The sequence below is a fragment of the Camelus dromedarius genome, chromosome 2 (genome assembly GCF_036321535.1).
Source record: "Camelus dromedarius isolate mCamDro1 chromosome 2, mCamDro1.pat, whole genome shotgun sequence".
Classification (NCBI taxonomy): domain Eukaryota; kingdom Metazoa; phylum Chordata; class Mammalia; order Artiodactyla; family Camelidae; genus Camelus; species Camelus dromedarius.
Genome location: NC_087437.1, coordinates 61,630,469 through 61,653,378, shown reverse-complemented (window position 1 = coordinate 61,653,378; position 22,910 = coordinate 61,630,469). Strand labels below are relative to the sequence as shown.

At 32.4% G+C, this 22,910-nt stretch overlaps 1 protein-coding gene across 9 annotated transcripts in view; it reads right to left on the bottom strand.

The window, feature by feature from the left end:
- Positions 1 to 22,910, bottom strand: part of LRCH3 (leucine rich repeats and calponin homology domain containing 3) — a 110,146-nt gene that overhangs the window by 34,153 nt on the left and 53,083 nt on the right. For all 9 annotated transcript variants that reach the window (XM_031454445.2, XM_031454456.2, XM_031454464.2 and 6 more), the window contains exons 5-11: positions 22,401 to 22,537; positions 20,386 to 20,495; positions 11,810 to 11,903; positions 10,456 to 10,576; positions 7,998 to 8,146; positions 4,045 to 4,121; positions 90 to 138 (exon numbers count right to left, since the gene is read on the bottom strand). In XM_031454445.2, coding sequence (XP_031310305.1) covers positions 90 to 138; positions 4,045 to 4,121; positions 7,998 to 8,146; positions 10,456 to 10,576; positions 11,810 to 11,903; positions 20,386 to 20,495; positions 22,401 to 22,537 — 737 coding nt within the window. The remainder of the gene's footprint in view (positions 1 to 89; positions 139 to 4,044; positions 4,122 to 7,997; positions 8,147 to 10,455; positions 10,577 to 11,809; positions 11,904 to 20,385; positions 20,496 to 22,400; positions 22,538 to 22,910) is intronic.

Sequence of the window (22,910 nt, the reverse complement as noted above, 5' to 3'; positions counted from 1 at the left end):
ATTTGGCAATTAACCATAATTTAAGTATTATAAAAGAAGAAAACCATCTTAGAAAAAAAACTAAAACTGAAAAAAAAATTTTTTTTTACCTGATTGTGACTTGGTGATAGTGACAAGAGAGATGGCTCAACTGGAACCCTGACCCAAAAAAGAAAGAAAGAACTCTTTGATAAGGCAGACAGGAAGATAAAAGACAAGTAAAATTTTATTGTTAATATGGTTTTCTATTAATCAGTAGGCAAATTGTCTGGTCAGCACTGAAAGACCAACTGCATTTGTAAACTTGAGCCCAAGTCATTAAATTAAGCACAGGAACACCTGATGTCTCCCACTCACATTTCATGTGATGGTATCACTGATCAAGCTACTGACAGCTAAACACTGTCTATGTCAGCCAGTGCTGATAATACAGTTATTTGAGATCACTTTTCAAACAGTATCATTTCTTTATAGCACATGGAACTATAATCTTCTTTACTACCATGACTGAAACAAGATACATGTAAATGGAGGTCATTTTATATACAAAGCCATTTTACCAACAAAAATCTGGAAAACTACAGAACCTGGTAACTGTACTTGTAAAGCAACCTTATTCCCATTTTTAATTGAAGAAGCAATTTTAGTAACAAAAGTAAAGGTTTTTTTTTTTTGATTAAAAACAATGAAATCTGACTTGATGCTTAAAAAAAATTAACAATAAAAAACTTGCTTCTCAGTTTTATCAGTGTTAATTCTTATACTCTGGTACTTATCCTTTTCCTGAACTTCATTTAGTGTCTCATAAACTAACAATGTTGGAGCAATGACTTTTTGACATTTAGGACCTGAAAGTTTAAACTATGATTATTAGACTGTCAGGTTGATGTAAATGCATTAACTTAGTCTGTTATCAGGGAAATAAAAACACATCCCCCAAAGCTACAGTGGTTTCTTATTATCTAACATAATAATAATACAAATTCTTTAACCTGGCATTTACAACTCTGACTCTATTTAATAAACACACCCTGTATGGAATCTTTTCTCTAGTAAGATCTCTTCAGTTATCAAATATTAATTCCTGAGTTCAAGCCTTTTCCAAAGACCCAATCGATGGAGATCTTGTTAGAAAGGGTCTTTTTTAGAATCTTATTTTTCTTTGATGTACATGTATTATCAATATTTGTTTTGCATTTATCAACTATGATTTGTGTCTTTTCTTGGACAATATTTTTCAGAGGCATATAGAAACTAATATTCCTTGAGCTATTACCATATACTACATACATATGCCCTGTGAAGTACTTTATATTAACAGTATTTCTCAATTACCCCTCACAACAGTCTTATGGAGTAAGAACAATTATAATCCTTTTTCTGCAGTTGAGAAGCTGAGGCATGGACATTAAGTAACTTTCTCAAGTTGATGTAGCCAGTAACTTTTGGAGCTGGATCTGAATTCTTATCTATTTGATTTGTACTCTGTAACTACTTGGTATGCAACTGGGAACTGGAAGAGACCTCAGAAATCATGGAGTCCAAGCCACTAATTCTACAAATGAGAAAACTGAGGCCCTCAGAGGTTAACTGATAGTTGATATTTACTAGCAGAGCCTGGATTAGAATTCAAGCTACTTTACTTGTAGTTTAGTGCTTTATATCTCCCCACTCTACAGCCACAGAATCTAGGAAGGAGAAAGGGAGAGCACAGAGATTTAAAAGCATATGGGTATACATGCAAAAAGAGATGGCAAAAACTATAAACTGTGAAAAGTTAAAGATGGAAGCAAAGAGGGACGCATGGCATATGAGAAAATAAAAGTGGCAGTCAAGGAGAAATTTGAGAACTGACAGTTCCCCCCCGGCCAATCAACAAGCAGTAATGTTGGCCCATTACAGCTTTGTTACTCCTTGTGTCGCCATGTTACTTCATGTTGCATGACCTTTTCATCTATGAATATGTTTCTCAATGGAAGAATCACTGACACTTCAGATAATTCTTTTGTGGTACTTGAACATTATATGTAGTTTAACCTTAATGCCTGCCAGTAACATCTGTAGTCATTTTGGCAACCAAGTCCCACAACACACATTTTTCAAATATCCCCTGAGAAGTAGTACTATTTCCTATTGTATACGGTTGAATAAGGTCTACCTTATACTTTCCTGAATTTTAAAAATGTAAGAAAATAAAAACTTAAGCTATTCTATTGTTCTCTTTTGCTCCACTTTTTTTTTTCTTATATTGGTTCCAAATCTTTGAAGTATTTACAAAATTCTTTTTAAAAAAAATTTCTAGACATTATAAAAAAAAAAAAACTTTTGACAGGATGAATTAGGTTTATAATTTTTAAAAGGAACAGAATAAATTACTTAATAACTTCCTATATGAGGTTTAAAACAACATTAAAGCTGGGAAAAAATTTCCTTAACTTTCTACTAACTCTTGCTAACTAACCTTTACCCTAGCACTCCTAATCAGTACATCCTCAGTCAAAAGCTTTTAAGATAAGAGGAGGAGAGTGGGTTGGTAGGGTAAGATTTTTAACTGGGATATAACCAATAAAGGAGAGATAAGTTATTTCAGTACCATGTACTAGTCTTGGAGAAGAAGAACAGTACAGTGGTTAAAAACATGGATTTTAGAATTAGTCACGACTGATTTTGAATCCAAGGCCTTTCACTTAATAGGAGGTGACTGTAAATACAAATGGAAAATTCCTAGGTCTGAAAGGCACAATTTCAGAAAAGAGAAGACTCCCCCAGTGCTGGCAGAGCAAGAATTTCAAGGCTTGGAGCCTGGATATTACATCTGGGTGATGGGGCTTGCTGAGTACCAGAAGTATGGTTCCATATGGTAGCAGAGAGTGAGCTCTGCAAGGCCCTAAGCAGAGGATTAAGGCAAGCCTACCCAAACTTCTATTCTACAGAACTGTATTACAATAAACAGGGGTACTTTAAGCTGCTAAATTTGTGGTAATTTGTTACACAAGCATTAGAAAATTAGTACATAAGGGAATTAATGAGGAAAGCTGGCTTTCACCTTGAGGGTGTGTACTATATCCTGGAGATCTTGAGCTTCACTTATGATGGATGCAGGAGGTAAGAGGAACAAAAGATAAAGCCTAGGTCCACTGAATATGGGGAAACGTAACAAGAAATCCCTATATGAAATTGGAATCTCAAATGACCACAACTTCAGTATAAGGAGACATGGCAACTAAAAAGCCATGTTGAGATATATTTCAAAGACATGAAATGTAACTGAATCACCATGAACTAACTGGTAAGACTATAAGAAGGCCAAGTTATGAGATTTCTTTCTTTCATTATTCTCCCCACATTTTCTTTATCCACCTATAACTTAGTCTCCTCAACAACTTTAATATCCTGTCAAGTATAAGAATTATGTATGACATTTTCTACACAGTAAATTTACTGTTATCTCAGAATAGGCATATCAAGTTTTAAGACTTCATAAAAACAGAGAGGAAGCAAAAAAAAAATCAAAGGCTGGGAATTTCTGAACTATTGTGACACAGTGTATGGCAAGAAATGTTTTGGAATTCAAGAATAAGAAGCAGTGCTCTAAATGGTCAAGCTAATTTTAGAAATATTCTGTAAGGCACTAATTGTAGATAAAAGATCACTTTACTTGAGATAGGAATCAGAAATAGATTGCTGTCTCTGTCTACCACTCTGTTATCTAATCGAAAGTTTAAGGGAGAAAAAATTTCAGGACTCCTGAAATTCATTTAGCTCTCTTTATGCATAAATCCAGACATATCACCATAAAATCTCATTGCTATGAAGTACCTTCAAATCAGATAATTATACAGGTAATTTAGGTGATCTGAATTTAGAATCTAATAAATCAATTTTACATCTTTTTCTATTACATGAGTACAAAGGCACTTCTCACTTAGCTCTTTTACATTGTACTTAAAACGCACAGTATCTAAACATCTTTATTATATATAGATCTACACAAAGCAACATCATTTCACGCTCTTATTACTGAGTTTTAAGACAGAAACAAATGAGTAGAATCAGTTTTCAAACCTGTTTTGATGTAAGTATCTTCTCATGTCTTCTGTTTTTTGAAACTCCCTCATGGGTACTGGCTTGATTGGTGATGTCTAGGCGAAAAAAAGAAAAATGAATCAATTTAACATAAATATTCAGAAAACTGTAATTACAGTTCACATTCACCTTGGCATTTAGGGACCTGTATATTATGCTAAAAATATTTTAACAGAATCTTCAGATGTGAATTTTTATGTTTAAAAGCATTATAGGCCATATTACTGCTTTGGTAAACACAGAACCATTCACAATAGAAAACATTTTTTAAAAAGTAGATTTCCTTCTTACTGTATTATGTAAATTATAATGACCATACAGTAATATTTACTGAATGGTAAGAGGTTAAAGTTGGAAAGGATCTTAGAGGTCATTTAGTACAAACTTCCATCTAGAACAGGAATTCCTACCAACCTTACCCTGACTTTTGCTCAGTCTCTCTTGAATATTTCTAGTAATAGGGAAAGTTCATTGGGCTGATTACATTTCTTTACTTCTTCATTACCATAAATTGTTACCTATATTAGTCATATAAATAGTCCTGAGGATGTTGATGGAATAAATATCAAGATAAGGCAAAAAGTAACTTCTATTTACAGTAAAATATGGTATTAATTAAAAGAGAAATATTGGCAAATTATTTATAAACTGAAAAGTAAAAGTTCATTTCAAAAAACATTACTGAAGAAAATCAAACTGGTTTAAGCTATATGAACTATATACTGAAAAAATAAAATTATAAATCAAAGATAGAGGCTCATAGGTTATCACAGCATGTATTTTGTCAAATGAGAATCAGTACAATGAGAAGAATACAAATGAGAAGCAATACAATCGTATTTCAACACCCAAAATAATCATCAAAATGGGTATTCCTGAAGGCAAAGAAAACAACTTATCCAAAAAAAAAAAATCTAAGAAACAAATGTCAATCTATTTGTAATTTATCTCCAAGAAATAGGTACATCACACATAACTAGAAAATCTGGTGAGTTATTCCGAAGGGCTAAAACTGACTCCCATAAGGTCTGGGCACAAGGATCATATTAAATGAGATACAATTCTGGGATCTTGATGAGAGAATAATTATTCTAATTTCAGTGAATGTGACTTTTTAAATAAACAAAAATCTCTCCTGGTATGTTCACATCAGTAACCTATCACCCTGGTTTTACAATAGTGCAATTACCTAAAACTACTGCAAGAGGTATGTGAAATTTTCATAACAAAATGAATGTAACATTGGTTTAACTTTAAAAATAAATGTTTCATATTCTATCAATATGCCATACCCTATTTTACCACAATATTTCTATGTATGTAAGAGGTATGATAATAAAAGTAAACAATAGCAGAGTGTTTAAAATCTCAAATAGTTTAACAACTATGTTTAGATAGTATTCAAGAATATTAAAAAACATTTTTTCACTGGTTATTAAACCATTTAAAATAATATTGCTTCAACCCACAGATATAGAGAACAACTAGTGGTTACCAGTGGGGAGAAAGAAGCAGGTAGGATCAATATAGGGGCAGAGGGGTAAGAGGTACAAACTATTAGGTAAAAAATAAGCTACAAGGATATACTGTACAGCACAGGGAATATGGCCAATATTCTATAATCGCTATAAATGGAGTATAACCTTTAGAAATTGTGAATCACTATGTTGTAAACCTGTAGCTTATATAATATTGTACAGCAACTATGCTTCAATTAAAACATGTATTATATGTGTGTGTGTGTATACGTATCTACACACACACACAGATCCAGAGCCTCAAAGTTCCTGACAACAAATAAAGAAATAAAATATTGCTTCATCTTATTTTTGTAGATGCCCAGACAGCCTTGACACAAGTCATAAAGAGCCTTAAGACACAGAATCATAAAGACTACTATACATAACACATAGATGGAATCAAAAAAACATATTACAAAATACCCAATATAATGGATAAACATACATTTTAAATTCTTCACCAGTAGTATTTTCACTTCTAGTAGAAATACTTCATCTACACAGCCTAATTAACCATAAAATGGTCAAAGAGAAAGACCACAAGAAAAGAAAAAGGATTCCCTTTAAGATTATACTGTGCATTGTTGATATAAATTTTATTGCAGAAGCAGTTGCCCTTTGCTCCAGCAGAAATGCTTACAGCCTGAACCACAAGTGGTTTCATTTATCACTAGTACACACTGCTATCTCTAGGCTGCAGGACTTTGATTTACAACAATCCACTTTATCTGCTGGTTTCATTTTTTGAGGTTTCAGTCAACCACAGTCAACCATGGTCTGAAAATATTAAGTGAAAAGTGTCAGAAATAAACAATTCAAAAGGTTTATTATGCACATCATTCTGAGCAGTGTGATGAAACCTCATGCTGGCCGGCTCCGTCACACCTGGGATGTGAATCATCCCTTTATCCAGTGTATCCCGCCTTTTAGTCTCTTAGTCACTGGATGGATTAGTCTCGGTTATCTGATCAACTGTCATGGTACGGTAGTGCTTGTGTTCAAGTGATGCTATTTTACTAATAATGGCCCCAAGTGCAAGAGTAGTGACATTGGCAATTTGAATATGCTGAAGAGAAGCCGTAAAGTGCTTCCTTTAAGTGAGAAGATGAAAGTTCTTGACTTAATAGGGAAAGAAAAAAAAATGTATCCTGAGGTAAGATCTATGATAAGAACAAATCTTCTATTCATGAAATTGTGAATAAGGAAAAATGCTAATTTTGCTGTCGCATTTCAAACTGCAAAAGTTACAGCACAGTGTATGATAAATGCTTAGCTAAGATGGAAGAGAAATTAAATTTTTACAATAAGGTATTTTAAGAGAGACCATATTCACATAGCTTTTATTATCATATATTGTTATAATTGTTCCATTTTATTATTATTATTCTTAATCTTTAACTGTGCCTAACTTACAAATTAAACTTTACCACAGGTATGTATGTACAGGAAAAAACACAGTACATATAGGGCTCCGTATCATGCCTGGTTTTAGGCATCCACTGGAGGTCTTGGATCATATCCCCCACATACAAGGCGGGGACTACTTTATCCAACTTTAAATACAAGAGTGTCTCTGAACCCCCAACAAAAAATACTGTGTTCAGATAGAAAACCAAGGGATTTTTTTAAAAGAATGATAATAACTCCATAACATATCCCACTCTCAGTGATTATTTGCTATTTCTAAAAGACTAAATACATCATTCTCCAAAAAGGCTCCAAGTGTTTCTCAAATAACCCCTGCTCAGAGCCTGGGACGGACTCCAGACATTAACATCATACACTGAAGTGGAGCCATTATATTATGCTGACTAGACACACTGAAGAATGCTATTTCTACTTGAGACCCTTGGAGAATTGGCAGATACTCTGCAGTGGGCTGAATGCTCATTTGTTTTCTAAGGCAACTCAATGCTCCACTATAAGAGACACCAAAGAATTTTAATGGCAAACAATTTACATTCTGTGTGATTTAGTATAAAAGGATCAATATAATTAAGCTCATCATAAAATTCTATGGTTAAGTTTGTATGTGCTTTAAAAGTTAGCAGTTTGCTTCAATTCTTAATTACAGATCAAACTATGATTTACCAGTTAATAACAATAAAAAAAAGCAAACAGAACAACAATGAAAAGCATCATATTCCTTTGCATTTTACTTAGGACTCCTTTCATTCCTTCTTCAAAATTCTGAAATCTGTTTATTTGAAAAATAAACCTAAACTCTACCTGAGACTATTGTCTGATTTTAAAAACAAATCTGAAAAACTCACTAATAAAACTGGAACTAAATATAATAAAACAAATAATTAGGTCTAACCAACGTATCATTGATAGGACAGAAATTTACACTGTTATAAACTACTTTTACTAGGGGACAGCAACAAATTTAGGCTTAAATGTGTGTACTACCTCATGAGAGATCCGCCGTTGTTCAATATAGGCCATAAACTGTGAACTAAGGCTGTCTGAGTCCAGGCCCTTGGGTGGTCTCACCTCATCCTCTTCTTCCTCTGCAGTACAGCTGTCAATGTAGTCAATCTGATCCAGATCATGTTCCACTGTCCATATGACACACACACACAAGGAAAAAACATTCAAATTAGGTAGCCAACAAAAGACATCAAACTGCAGTATTTCCTTTCCCCTAAGATTTTCTATTCTTACAGTGGGAGGAATGAGAAGTTTAAATTATATAAGTCTTTATTATTTAGTCCATGGCCACCCACAAATATAGGCTACAGAAAAAATTTTAGTCCTAATTCACTAAAGAACATAATAATTGAAGGTAATTATTGGGATATAGACCTCTAATATTTCTTTTTTCTTTGGATAGCTCTTGACTATTTTAAACAAGATAGTTTGAGTTTGTAAGACAAAGAAAGGAAGAATAATATTTTAACATCAGAGGGTATATTTTCTTTTGGGGTTTTTTGTTTTTTGGTTTTTTTTTTTGCATTTTTTAGGTTTGGGGCTTAATCAAATATCTCTTTAAGGAGTTGGGAGGCAGAAAACCTAACACAATCAGCTCAAAATAAAATTGAAAGAATATGAGAAAAGTGGACTTGGTGATAAAGAAATAGATATTGGCTACTTTTCCCCATAACTGTAATTTTCCTATATAGAAAATTATCTTCTAGAGGTCAGTATTACAGATATTTTGTAACAGTTTGCGGATGGAAGGGAATCATTTGAGAAATTTTTGCTTCTCAAGGGTTGAGGAGAGGCATATAAATAAGATATAGCCACATCATTATTCCTTCAAATACATTTGGGGATATTCCTTTTTTTTTTTTAAGTTTAAAAAATAACTATTTTAAAAAGCCAGTTAAAATGGCACAGTAGGAAGAAAAACTTGCTACTAAGATGTTTTCTACAGAAATTTGTTAACCCCAAGCCATTACTACAGATTGTCTAAAAGTTGCTGCTGCTGGAAATAGTGCATACATTTGAAGAAGTCTATTTCTCAATTTAGTTTTCCAATTCAATTATTTCTAAATAATTCTATAACTGCAGCTGATATAAAAATGAGTTTTCAGCTACTGGAGTTATATAAATAGGTACATAAATGAATTTTTTCCAGTGTGCTACAACTTGTGTGACTAAATAATGGTTCATTTATAGCTATTACCCAAGAAAGCTACATTACTTTTTCATAATATCTAGACCAGCACTGTCCAAAAGAAATGGAATGCAAGCCACAAAAGTGAACCACGTATGTAATTTTAAATTATCTAGCTGCTACATAAAAATGTCAAAAGAAAAGGTGACATTAATTTTAATAATATATTTTATTTTGTTCAATGTATCTAAAATATTATCATTATAACATATAATCAATATAAAGTATTACTGGTATTTTATATTATTTTTCTTACAGAAAGGCTTCAAAATCTGATATGCATTTTACACTCAAAGTACATCTCAATTCAGAAAAGCCACATTTCAAGTGCTCAACAGCTACATGTGGCAAGTGGCTACCATACTAGATAGCACAGATTTACATGTTCTTTTAAGTCTGAAATGAACCAATGGGAAAGATATCTCATATGAAAGCAAGATCAGAAAGAAAACTACTGAAATGGTAAGTGACAGGAGTAAAGAAAAGAACATAAGATGGTAAGAAACAAGATAGCAAACCACTTAACTGATATCATCATTCAGAGATGAAAGCTCTTCTTAGATAACATAATAGATTTCTAGAAAATCAAAGTCATTACTCCCTTATATCTGGCCCTTAAAATTTAAACATTAGGATTTGGTAATTCACACTAAAGCAATATTGAGTGCAATGCTAAAATCAAGAATCTGCCTCAGAAGCACAAGAAAGGAGAAAGAGCTCTATTTGTTAATGAACTATAAAAACAATTATAAATTAAACTTTTTAAAAATTTAAATCACAAAATTTAAAATACCAGAATAAGGAAAACTTTGATTTATATGCCCTTGAAAAGCACAATTTCAGATCAAAGGAAAGGAAGACATCAAGAAATGCACTGAATTCCTGAAGAGGTCAAATAATGACCACAAAGAGAATCTTCAAGAAGGAGAATAGTGCTTCAAAAGATCATGGTTAAATGAAGATTAACAAAGATCTATTCCAGGTAAACTGTCTTCAGTAAAGTTTCCTCCCAAAATAAACATAAGAGAAAAACACTATATTTTAACTGCAAGCCTGAAAACAGAGAGAAACTGAAATTTAATCCCAAAAGAAATAATTTTTTTCCAGTCACATGAGAAGGGGAGAGAGGTCTTTAAAAGAAGAGTTGAAGAAGCTACAAATACACAAATAAAAGGAATGGATGTGAAAAAGCCACTTAAAAAGTCAGGGTAATTATAAAGACTGCTTGTTATCAGGAATCATGTTTACCTCCACCATTTGTTACTACTAAACTGCTGCGATTCTCCTGGTACTGGCTTTCTCTTCGCAGTCTTTGTTCTTTAGTAATTTCTGCTACTCGAAGAGGCAGATCCGAAAATTCATCTGTAGGCTTAAAAAAAGCAGAAACATTAAAATTTTTATTTCAAATTTTAGACAACATAGTTTTAAAAACAGAGCTATAAACTCATGAGAATTTATATTTAAGAAGAAATAGCAAAAAAGTTTTAGAGATGCATCTGGAGATGAACATATTATTCCACAATTTGAATGTACTTAATGCCACTGAACTGCACACTTAAAAATGGCTAAAACGGTATCTTTTATATTATATGTATTTTACTATAACTAAAAAAAAGAAGAAATACAGCAGAAAGAGGGGGGAAGGGATAAATTTGGGAGTTTGAGATTTACAAATGTTAGCCACTATATATAAAAATTGATTTAAAAAGAGTTTCTTCTATGTAGCACTGAGAACTATGTTCAATATCTCATAGTAACCTTTAACAAAAAAGAATATGAAAACGAATATATGTATGTATGTGCATGACCGGGACATTGTGCTGTACACCAGAAATTGACACATTGTAACTAACTGTACTTCAACAACAACAAAAAGAAATAGAAGGGTATATATGACTCTCTCTCTCTATACATACTTAAATGAATTTAATGTATCGACGTATATGTATCTGATTTGATACAGCCACAGTCATGTACATACCCATCCACACATTAATACACAAGCAATTCCAAATATAAATGGGCTGCAGTCTAAAATTAATTTTCTTTGGACTGCAATAAAACAATGTTATAAGTGGTAAGTTAGCAGTCTTACTAATAAAACCTTCATCATTTAACCCAATTTATAGCTAAAATACTATACCTCAATCATTTTAAAAGAGAAAACATAATACTAAAAAATTAAACAAAAGAGAAAATGATATAATTAGCTGAGAAAGTTATTTATCTTGAGCATGTGGATTCTTCACTAAGGTTCCCATCTCATTACCCATCAGCCCGTAGTTCTATTTTCTCACCTTTCAGTCCCTCTTCTCAAATTTCAGGCTTCATTAATTGGTTCAGTTCCCACTGGACTTCCCAGTATACAAAATTATTTATATGAGACAATGAGGTAACAAACATGTAAAACATACATGGTACAAAGATGGTAAAGAAACATAATACTATCTTTGTATGGTAGGACTATGTGGGATTTTTTAAACTTCCCTTGGCTTTTCTATATTTTACATAATGAGAAATTGAATTCAGTTAAGACATTTTCCATTTTCATCATTTTCTCCTAATCAGAAGTTATAACATGCAGAATAGAAGAACCACTTACTTCATTCCCTGACCATCTCTTATCACCACTGTCCACACTATTGAAACCTGAATCAAGGGCTCCATAGGGGCGACCTGAGTACAGTTCTTCGTGGCTGCAAAAAAGAAACTTTAGTTGTTAATGTGAACTAAATAAAATAAATAAAAATAAAAATTAAAAAAATCAGATGCAATTTTACTAATAAACATTTTCATGGCATTTAGGTTCTTAACTATTTAGAATGAAGTAAGTATTCTTTTAACTTTTTAATATGAAAAATTTCAAATTCAAACAAAGTAGATAGAATAGTATAATGAACTCCCATGTACTCATTAACCAAGCTTCAAAAATACCAACATTCTACCATTCTTATTTCATCCACTCCTCCAGCCATTCCCCATACCCCCCTCAATTGTTTTTATTTTTAACAGTATTCTTTCTTAAGGTAAAATTTACATACTTTGAAATACACACACCTCAGTTGTAATTTTGACAAACGAATATATCTTTGTAACACACACCTCTATCATGATATAGGACATTTATACTTTGCCAGAAAATCCCCACACATTCCTTCTCAGTCAAGTCTCTTCACCCTGCGACTATGTGTTCCTCAGAGGCAACCACCATTTTAATTTTTTTCATCTGAAATTAGTTTAGAAGGCAGAATAGTGGTTCTCAAAGATGTCCAAGATCTAATCCCTGGAAGTTGTAAATATGTTACTTTACACTGCAAATGGGAATTAAGGTTGCAGACAGAAGTAAGGTTACTAATCAGAGGACCTTAAAATAGGGAGATTATCTTGAATTATCTGAATGAGCTCAGTGTAATCACAAGGGTTCTTATATATATTTCCCTGTGCTATACAGTATAATCTTGTTTATCTATAATGAATACATGTATGTTCATGTATAACTGAAAAATTGTGCTCTACACTGGAAGTTGACAAAACATTGTAAACTGACTATAACTCAATTAAAAAAAGTTTAAAAAAATACAAACCATATAACACACACACACACACACACACACACACACACACACACACAAGGGTTCTTAAAAGTGGAAGAGGGGGACAGAAGAGGAGGTCAGTGTGATGCAATGTTGATTTGAAGATGGAGGAAGCAGACCAAGAACCAAGTAATGCAGACAGCCTCTAGAATTTAAAAAGGCAAGGAAATACATTGTACTCAGAACCTATAAAAAAGAATGCATCTCTGCCAGCATCTTAATTTTAGCTCAATAAGATCAAGATTTAGACTTCTGACCTAGAGAAGCATAAAATAATAAATTTGTATTGTTTAAGCCTCTAAATTTGTGGTAATTTGTCACGGCAACAGTAGAAAAGTAATACAATTAATTTTGCTTATTCTAGAACACATAAAAACGGAATAATACATACTTTTTTCCCACTCAGCATCATGTCAGTGAAATTCTTGATGTTTTTAATACCTTGGAGTAGGGTGGAAGAATTACATGGTAAATGTAGGTTTGACTTAAAAAAGAAACAACTGCCAGTCTGTTTTCAAAAGTAGCTGTATCGTTTTGTATTCCCACCAGAAAAGTAGTGGTGGAGCTCCAGCTGCCAACACTGTATTATTCTGATGGGTGTAAAGTGGTATGTCATTGTGGTTTTAATTTGTATTTTTCTGATGACTAGTGATATTTAACATCTTTTCATGTGCTTATTGGCCATTCATTTATGTTCTTTTGTGAAATGTTGGTTCAAATCTTTTGCCCATTTTAAAATGCAACATCAATAATCTTAAAAATATTTTGCTAAGTAAAAGAAGTCAGAGACAAAATATCACATAATGTATGATTTCATTTACATGAAATTATAGAAAAGGCAAAACAATACTGACAGAAAGCAGATCAGCAGTTGCCTGGGGCAGAGGCAGGCATTTTTGTGACTGTATCTATTTACCAAAACTCACTGAACTGCACACTTAAAATGGGTAAATTTTATTACTTGTAAATTATATCTCAATAAAGCTATTAAATCTGCCAAATCATTTTTCCAAAGTGGATGTTCCATTTTTAGTTTTTATGTCTCATGTTACGTAAGCAATGTAAGAGCACTCGTTGCTCCACATCCTCACTAACATTTGGTGTTATCAGTGATACCTCATTGTGACTTAACCTGCATTTCCATGATGATTTATGATGTTGAACACTTTTTTGTGTGCTTACTGGTCATTTACAAATCTTTCTTTGCAAAGTCCTTTCAAGTTTTTAGTCCATTTTCAATTGTGTTTTGTCTTTTCAACATTAAGTTGTAGGTACTCTTTAGATAGTCCAGATACAAGTCTTTTGTCATACGTATGTTTTGCAAATATTTTCTCCCAATCTGTGGTTTGCCTATTCATTTTCTTAATAGTTTCATGACTAGATGTTTTAAATTTGATTAAATTTATTTTTATCATTTCTTTTTTAAATGGTTATTGCTTTCTGTGGTCTCAGAAATCCTTGCCTATGCCAAGTCACAAAGACATTATTCTCTATTTTCTTCTAAAAACTTTACAGCTTTAGTTTTTGCTTGTTCTTTAACATGCTTTTAAAAGTTAGCTTAATTAGAAATCTGAAACATGATAAAGCCTATGTTTAAAAATTGGTCTATTAGAATTTTATTTAATAAGCCTGCCTGCTTAGGCTGAAAAACAACTTTCAATGGTACAAATTAAAAATGTGTAGTGTTCTTCTGGTATTGAATTTTGTATTCAATGTATTCTTAGATAGTTTGCATACATAACTTTAAAAAAGTTATCATCATGCTGTCAAAATGAATCAGAACTTAAGGTACAGGGAAAGAGCAACACATTTGAACTTCACAGATAAGGTACCAGCTTTACTACTTACCCACTATTACCTCAAAGAATTCACAACTTTTATAAAATGAGGTTAACCATTCTTACTCATATATCTTTCATATAAAGTGAAAGCTTTATGTTAACTAAAAACAAACCAAAACAAACAAAAACCTTGTGAATGTAAGACAATTCTTAAAACTTGTCATTTATTTTACTGATAAAGATCTTTCTTTGTATGTAGTAATATACAGACATATTTGTACAATGTGTTAAATATGCTCTGATTATAAAGATCCAAAAACATATGTAACTTCTGGCTATCTATCTCATTGTTCTACCTGCTACCACAAAGGTCATTTAGCAAGATAAGTATCTTCATATAATCCTTAAATTACTTCTCTAAAAGTAGTTAATTTCCCCCCAACTATTTATCTTAAAAAAATTCATACCTACACAACAGTTGGGAGAGTAATACAATGAATATCCATTTGCCCTTCATTTAGATCTCCCAGTTGTTAGCATTTAAGTAAAATGATTTATGTGTATTGCCTACATGACATGTCTGCTTTTACACTTGTTTTAGAGTCTTAAGGACAGATACTGTCGTGTTTTATCACAGTAAAGTCAGGTCAAGGGGCGTAATTTTAAAAGCTTTCTAATGAAATCTATATCTAAATCATATTTTTCTGCAGTTGCTAGAAGAAACACGTGTATTTCAGGATTTACTGAACAATACTTTTTAATATTATATAAGTTTTCAAGTAAAGATTTCAGATCTCTAGAGGATACTGTTTCATACAATGTATTTTCTATGAAGTGACCAATCAAGATAAGCCTAGTTTTACTGTGAGAGTTTTAAAGTTGGCAATATACAGAGAATTAAAAGAATCTTTGCATCAAGCTATTATATTATCTTCTTTATTCAATGACCTTTAGCTTCTCCACATATTTGCTCCAGCTCAGAGATTAAACTGGTAAGATTAAAGTAAGACATAGGTTTACCAACTCTCCAGGTTTGTTCAAGATTTTCCTGGTTTCAGTACTACAGTCCTGTGTCCCAGAAAACCCGAGTCACAGGCAAACCAGGACAGATGTTCACCCTATTATAATTACGGGCTTTGGGAAGCCAGGCAGAGTAATGCCAGCCAGGTTCCAGTATGTCCTATCAGAAAGTCCAGTCTCTTTAATAAACTACCTAGCATAACATGGATTCAAATGTCTAGGTGAATTCTCTGTGGCAGGAAGATAAACTGTAAATCAGTATACCGCAGTGATGAGCTTAAAATACGGCTTTTTAAGAAACAGTTTTACAGATCTGGACTGATGACTTGGCATCATCATTTATTAGCTATGTGACTAATTAACTTGCTTCCCCACTCTCAACTTCTGTTTTCTCATGAGTTAAAAAAAAAAGATTAATACCTACTTCATAGAGTTGCTATAAACATTACTTGAGAAAACATAAGCCAAAGACTTGCACAAAGCCTGGCACAAAGTATTAAATAAAAAGTTAGTTATCATCCTATGAGAATGCACCCTTAAGAAAGAGCATTTTCTGTTGTGACAAGTCACTAAATCTGCTTCATTTGTTTAGTTCACCAAACATTTACTGAATGCCAGGCAGCATTCTAAGTGCTAAGAATATAAATATGAATAAAAGATGGCCATGGCTTTTACAAGCTCAGGCTTGTTGTAGAGAATTATTTCCATTAGTAGGGTTACAGAGGCAGGGCTTTTCTTACCAGTGGCTTAGTCTTTCTTAGTTTTGGTTCACTGCCACATCATCATAAATAAATATATTTAGTCTGTAAAATAAAGCTGCTTAAAATCATTGCAGTAAACAAGCATAGGTCACTTTAGATCACTATTAAAAACATGTGCCGATGTATAAAATGAAATAGTTATCACAACAATGCAATTTACTAAAGGAGTTGAAAATATTTATGTCTGGAAATGAGTAAAAATATTTGTGACCTTTATAAAATGATTTAAGAAAGATTGTGTGTTGTTTTTATCTTACACAAAAGTAGTTGGAAAGATACATCTAAAAACTGAAAGTTCCACAGCATCTAATTTGTACTGAATATCTGAAGAGCTACAGAATTAATAAAAATTCTCTTTAGCAAGACAGGACTCTTAAGACTAAACTGGCTCTAGATCACAGTAGAAAGCTAGTAACTATAATGCCTAATATTCACATAGGGTTTTATGGTCAGCAAAGAACTTTCAGACATAGGTCATTTGATCCTCAGAGAGTATAAACAGGGTAAAGACCATTTTGAAGAAACCGAGATTCAGAGTGGTTAAGTGAACTGCTTAATAGTACAGGAATCCAGAACTAGAATCAAGGCCTTCTGACCCCATGACTAAATTTTGAATAAACGTACTGCTAACTACAATGCAATTTTACTAATCTACTTCAGAGAGAAAGACATGAAAGTATGATTTGTTGGTGCATGAGGAGTTGAAGGAAATACTTCTGTAATATATACATATGTAAATATGTATATATTTTTCTAGGACATTCTGAAACAATTACAAATAAAGTAATACAACTCTGGAAAAAATTGAAAATATAGAGAATTAATCTAGTGAGCATAATTAAGGACTATTATAGGGACTGGAATACATTAGATCCGTAATTACTAATTCCTTTGGAAAGACATGACATGTTTATGCTATTTAGATTTCCTATTTAGGAAAGGTTTCTTCATTGATTCAAGCCTTCTTGTATCTCTTAGCAAACACACACACAAGTTTCTTCCCAGGTTTTTTGATAAACGTTTTTTAAGTAAAATAATGAAGATTGCTATTAAAAAAAAAATTAGGCCAAGACTAATCAGTCCTCAAAACTCAGGACAGAGCCACAGAGAGAAGTAGGTTCTGCAATTAGCACTGCAGCCCTCAACCAAAGCTCATTGTTCATACAGGTTATGAAGCTTCCTCCTTAGGGGAAGCTTACCCTCACATACACATACCAGTAATTATGATTTGTCATTTTACACACAAACCTCAAAGGCAGCAGCAGCAGTTTAATGTTCCTACTCTGATATTTCAGTAGCGGTAAAAACTCTTCCCTTGCAAGGATTACTAACTCCAAGGGAGAAAATAATTTAGTGTATATATAAAATAAAAGCTACTTTTATTTGTTGTACAACTTTTTTAAGGCAATAGGAGTAGAACACTTTTAATGAAAAGTTTAAATAGGAAAAACAAAACTTTCTTCCATAATAAGAAATGAGTTCCATCTTATAAGCAATGAACTAGGGAAAAGGAAAAAGAAATGAAAAAAAGGAGATAATAGGGGGAGAGGCAATACAGGGATGGGGGAGTTGGGGGTACAAATTATTGGGTGCAAGATAGGCTCAAAAATGTTTTGTACAACACAGGGAATATAGCCAATGTTTTGTAATAACTGTAAATGGAAAGTAACCTTTAAAAAGTGTACAAAGATAAAATAAAGCAAAATCAGAAAAAAAGAGAAAATAAAAAATTCTTGGTATTAATTGGTCTGAGTTTCCTCTAAGAGAGTCCTAGATCTCTCACTCAGTATGTAAGACCTAATCCCTACCATCTGCAAAAACCTTTTACATCCTCATTAATTTCACACATGTGCTTTTAGTCTTCTCAGAGCCAAAAGTGTTAGGACTGAGTACGTTCCTGGTAAGAATCTTTCATGTGTGTGTATGATTTTGGTTAATTTCTCCTTGTGTATTTGTATAAATACACTAAAACCTGTATTATTACATGCTTAAACAACCAGATTAGAGCTGGTATCTTAAACATCCTTCAGTGACTATGCTGGGCTAGGGCTATAGTGGTAAAGACAAAAGGCATGGTCTGTGGCAAAGGACAAAAATCAAACCCATGTGGAGTAATATTTATTTTACCTGAGAAATCATTTATTAGTGAAATTTTCAGATAGCTTGAGATTACCGCTTTATACCATAAACACTGAAGTATTTAATTTTAATAATTTCTGATAAAAAAAAATTTAAAGTATAATGCATATTTCCCTTTAGGAAGTGATATAACTTAATATATCTTAGCTTTTTTTTTTTCTTTAAAAAAATTTTTAGGAGTGGGTGGGAAGGGACAGACTGGGAGTTCAAAATTTGTAGATACTGACAGGCATATGCAGAATAGATAAACAAGATTATACTGTATAGCACATGGAAATATATACAAGATCTTGTGGTAGCTCACAGTGAAAAAAAAAATGTGACAATGAATATATGTATGTTTATGTATAACTGAAAAATTGTGCTCTACACTGGAATTTGACACAACATTGTAAAATGACTATAACTCAATAAAAAATATTAAAAAAAATTTTTTGAAGTATAGTTGATTTACAATGTTGTTAGATTCTGGTGTACAGCAAAGTGATTCAGTTTATATATATATATACACATATACATTCTTTTTCATATTCTTTTCCATTATGGTTTATTACAGGATATTGAATATAGTTCCCTGTGTAGTAGGACCTTGTTGTTTATCTATTTTATATGTAGTAGTTTGTATCTGCTAAACCCAAACTCCTAATTTATCCCTCCCTCACTCCCATGAAACAGTTTGTTAATCATAAGTTTGTTTTCTATGTCTGTTTTGTAAATATTGATATTTTCTTAATGAGTACCAATTACTGTACTCTGCTAAAATTTAGTAATAACTTAAAATATTACCAATACATGAAGAGTTCTTTGCATATATGCCTAATGGTGGCAAACTGCTGTTTTTAGAGCTTCATTGTTTTTAAATATCTTATTAAAATTATGAAATATACCATGTAGATATAAAAGAATATCTATAACTGACAGCTTTTAAGACATAAGACATTATGAATACCTTTAAAACCCCTTTATGCCTCTTTCACAAGGAATCTTCCTCCCTCAGTTTACCACTAATCTGAATTTTTAATATGCATCTGGTTTTTATAATTTTATTTTTTCCTTCAAATTATTTTTGTAATTTTAACTTCTGCTTTTACACACTCTATGGAAACAGAAATTTGTTAACCTGTTTTAGACTAAGACACTGAGAGGATTAAAACTGTGCTTTTACATAAAATGTGACAGGTTCTAAGAGAAGGCCTGAAGGGTTCTTTTTTGAGTAAAGTCTTTGAGTATTACTGCACCTTCACTGAGACATCTATTTTCTTGTTTGAAGGCCTTTTGAATTTAATTCCTGATACTTAAGATTGTTCCAATGGTTGGGAATGCCAAGAAAATGACTTCATAAAAGTAAGGGTGCTATGCAGTTGAAAGATTCACAAACTAAAAGATCCTGAAGTGACATTAATGGTCATCAAATCCAACCTCTTTAATCCCTCTGGAAAAATGAAGGCCAAAAAGTGTGTGTGACTTGTCTTAAGTTACACAGCAGAGCCAAGGTTAGTATTCAAGTCACTTAGACCAGTAGTTTTCAACTGTGGACCCCCTGGAGGATATCTGACAATGAATGGAAACACTTTGGCTTGTCACTTTGGCAGGGTGCTACAGAAGCCAGGGATGCTGTTAAACACCTTCCAATGTACAAGACAGCTCCTCACCACAAATAATTATCTGGCTCAAAATATCAAAAGTGCTGAGGTGGAGAAACTCTAACTTAGAACTATACTTTGTCATGTCTATGTAATTAACTTTTTACTTAATATAAGCATTCTGAGAAAAATCATGTTAATAAGCTATTTCCCCTCAGTCAAACAGGCAGATTTAAAGGTCCAGTTTATCTGATTCTCCATAAAATAGAATATGACAGATAAAAGAATATAACATACTCACCAGGAGCCAAATCCTATGGGTCTCCTATCATAATCTGGCAGATCTGGAGCAATCTTACAAGCCTGGATGTTCAGGTATTTAAATATGTGGATTTTGCCTTTTATACATATCTAAATAAAGTAACACATAAATATAACCAAATTATTTACTCATCTGAAATATATGTGTCACCCTTCCCTTTTAATCATAGTCAGCTTTTTACTTAATGTTTATTGGAAACAGAAGGCATTTCTATCAAGTATATACAGTAATGCTAAAAATCTACCCATTATAACAAATTATATCATTTGTTATTTTAGGTGCTTAAGTGATATAAATATAGGTTTGTGTTTTCTAGTCACTATTAAGTTTCAGTAACATATAAAACAAATAATTTATGATTACAAACACTTAGAATACCAAGTAAACTTATACTAATTAGTTAGGCATAGTCAGGGATTTAAAGCATTGCTCCCCATGGATTGTATTGGCAACTTTTGTTTTTAGGAATCCAACAATAATGCACAATTATGTTTTCAATTCTACTTCCTGTAAGAGAGAAAAGCAGGAAATGATTAAGTATTAAAGTTATATATACTTCTGTTGCTACCTACTGACTTCTGTCCCACAAGTCAATACATAAATTCTTTAGGATTATGAGACCTTTCTATAATTATGAAGTTTACTCAAAGTTTTACAGTTGCCATAAAGACACTTACACAAGACCATCAATCGATTGCAGAGTAAGAAAAGCCAGTGAAAAATATGGGCCAGTAAAAACTTTTTAGATTGAAAATGTCTAGAATCTACATGTTAAGGTAACTCATAATAACTTTATTATTAAATAGTTTCATTTTAGTCACTGACAAACAAAGGACAAAACTGACTAAATGAGGAACTTAAGATTTTAGAAAATAGGAAGGTAAAAAACAATGGTCAAAGGAAATGCACAGATATCTTTAGTCTGGAAGTTGAGTATTTTTATTTGTCTTTAGCATTTACATTGTCTACGTTTAAAGTTTAGTAGAAAGAAATAACTCAAATTTTATTAGAAAAAAAATTTAAGGAAGAATAATTCAAATTTTTAAAAAGTCAACTTAGTAAAAGGAAAAACACTGTTGAAAACATTACCTATCTTCCATCCAATTTATTCAAGGCTTCCAAAGAATACATTTGGGTATGAATTTATTGATTTCATTTATTTTTTTTTTTCACTATTTGCCAATTTCTTTTTTTTTTTATGAAGTATAGTCAGTTTACAATGTTGTGTCAATTTCTGGTGTACATGTACATACATGTATTCCTTTTCATACTCTTTTTCATTATAGGTCTCTACAAGATATTGAATATATTTCCCTGTGCTATACAGTATAAACTTGTTTATCTATTTTATTTATAGTAGTTAGCATCTGCCAATCTCGAACTCCCAATTTATCCCTTCACACTCCCTTTCCACTCTGGTACCCATTAAGTTTGTTTTCTTTGTCAGTGAATCTGTTTCTGTTTTGTAAATAAGTTCATTTGTGTCTTTTTTTTAGATTTCACATATAAGTGATATCATATGGTATTTTTCTTTCTCTTTCTGGCTTTCTTCACTTACAATGACAATCTCCAGGTCCATCCATGTTGCAGCAAATGGCATTATTTTATTATTCTTTATGGTTGAGTAGTATTCTATTGTATAAATATAGCACAACTTCTTTACCCAGTCATCTGTTGATGGACATTTAGGTTGTTTCCATGTCTTGGCTATTGAAAACATTGCTGCTATGAACCCTGGGGTGCATGTATCTTTTCGAATTAGAGTTCCCTCTGGATATATGCCCAGAAGTGGGATTGCTGGATAATATGGTAAGTCTATTCTTAGTTTTCTAATAAATCTCCATACTGTTTTCCATAATGGCTGCACCAATTTACATGAATTTATTTTAAAAGAACTTAATTTCTAATAAAAAGATAAATGCATATAACTTAAGTTTTAAACTTCATCCTTTGTTGAAAAAGTGCGTAACATATTCAAATAAACTATGGTTTACCTGTGCAGGAGGAGACTGTAGTGGATTATTATCTAGGATGATCATCTGTAGGTGCCTGAGATTCCGGTAACAAACAGGAATTGTTGTAATTTTATTGCAGGAAAAGTCTAACCGTATCAAAGGCAACTCTGCTAGCTCTGCAGGGCGATGAGATGGAAATGAACAATTAATGACATTTCAAAACTAGACAATTTTCACAGGAGCTTCTAGCTAAATACAATGGATTTAACATAAGTATTTACTTCCATTCTTTCTTAGTGATGAACTGATACAGCAAAGTGGCGTAAAATGAAACCTAGGTGCTTACAGACAGGAATACTATTAAGAAGCACATTACCTGACCCCTTATAGAATAGAAGGTCTCAGAAACTAGGCCTGATACCACAGAAAGGTGGGAATAACAAGAAGATTAGATGATAATCTATATAAAGGACAAGTTAGATGCCCAGGTCTCCAATCCCAACTCATGCAGCTAGGACGTTATCCATCTCTGGTCACCACAGGAGTCAA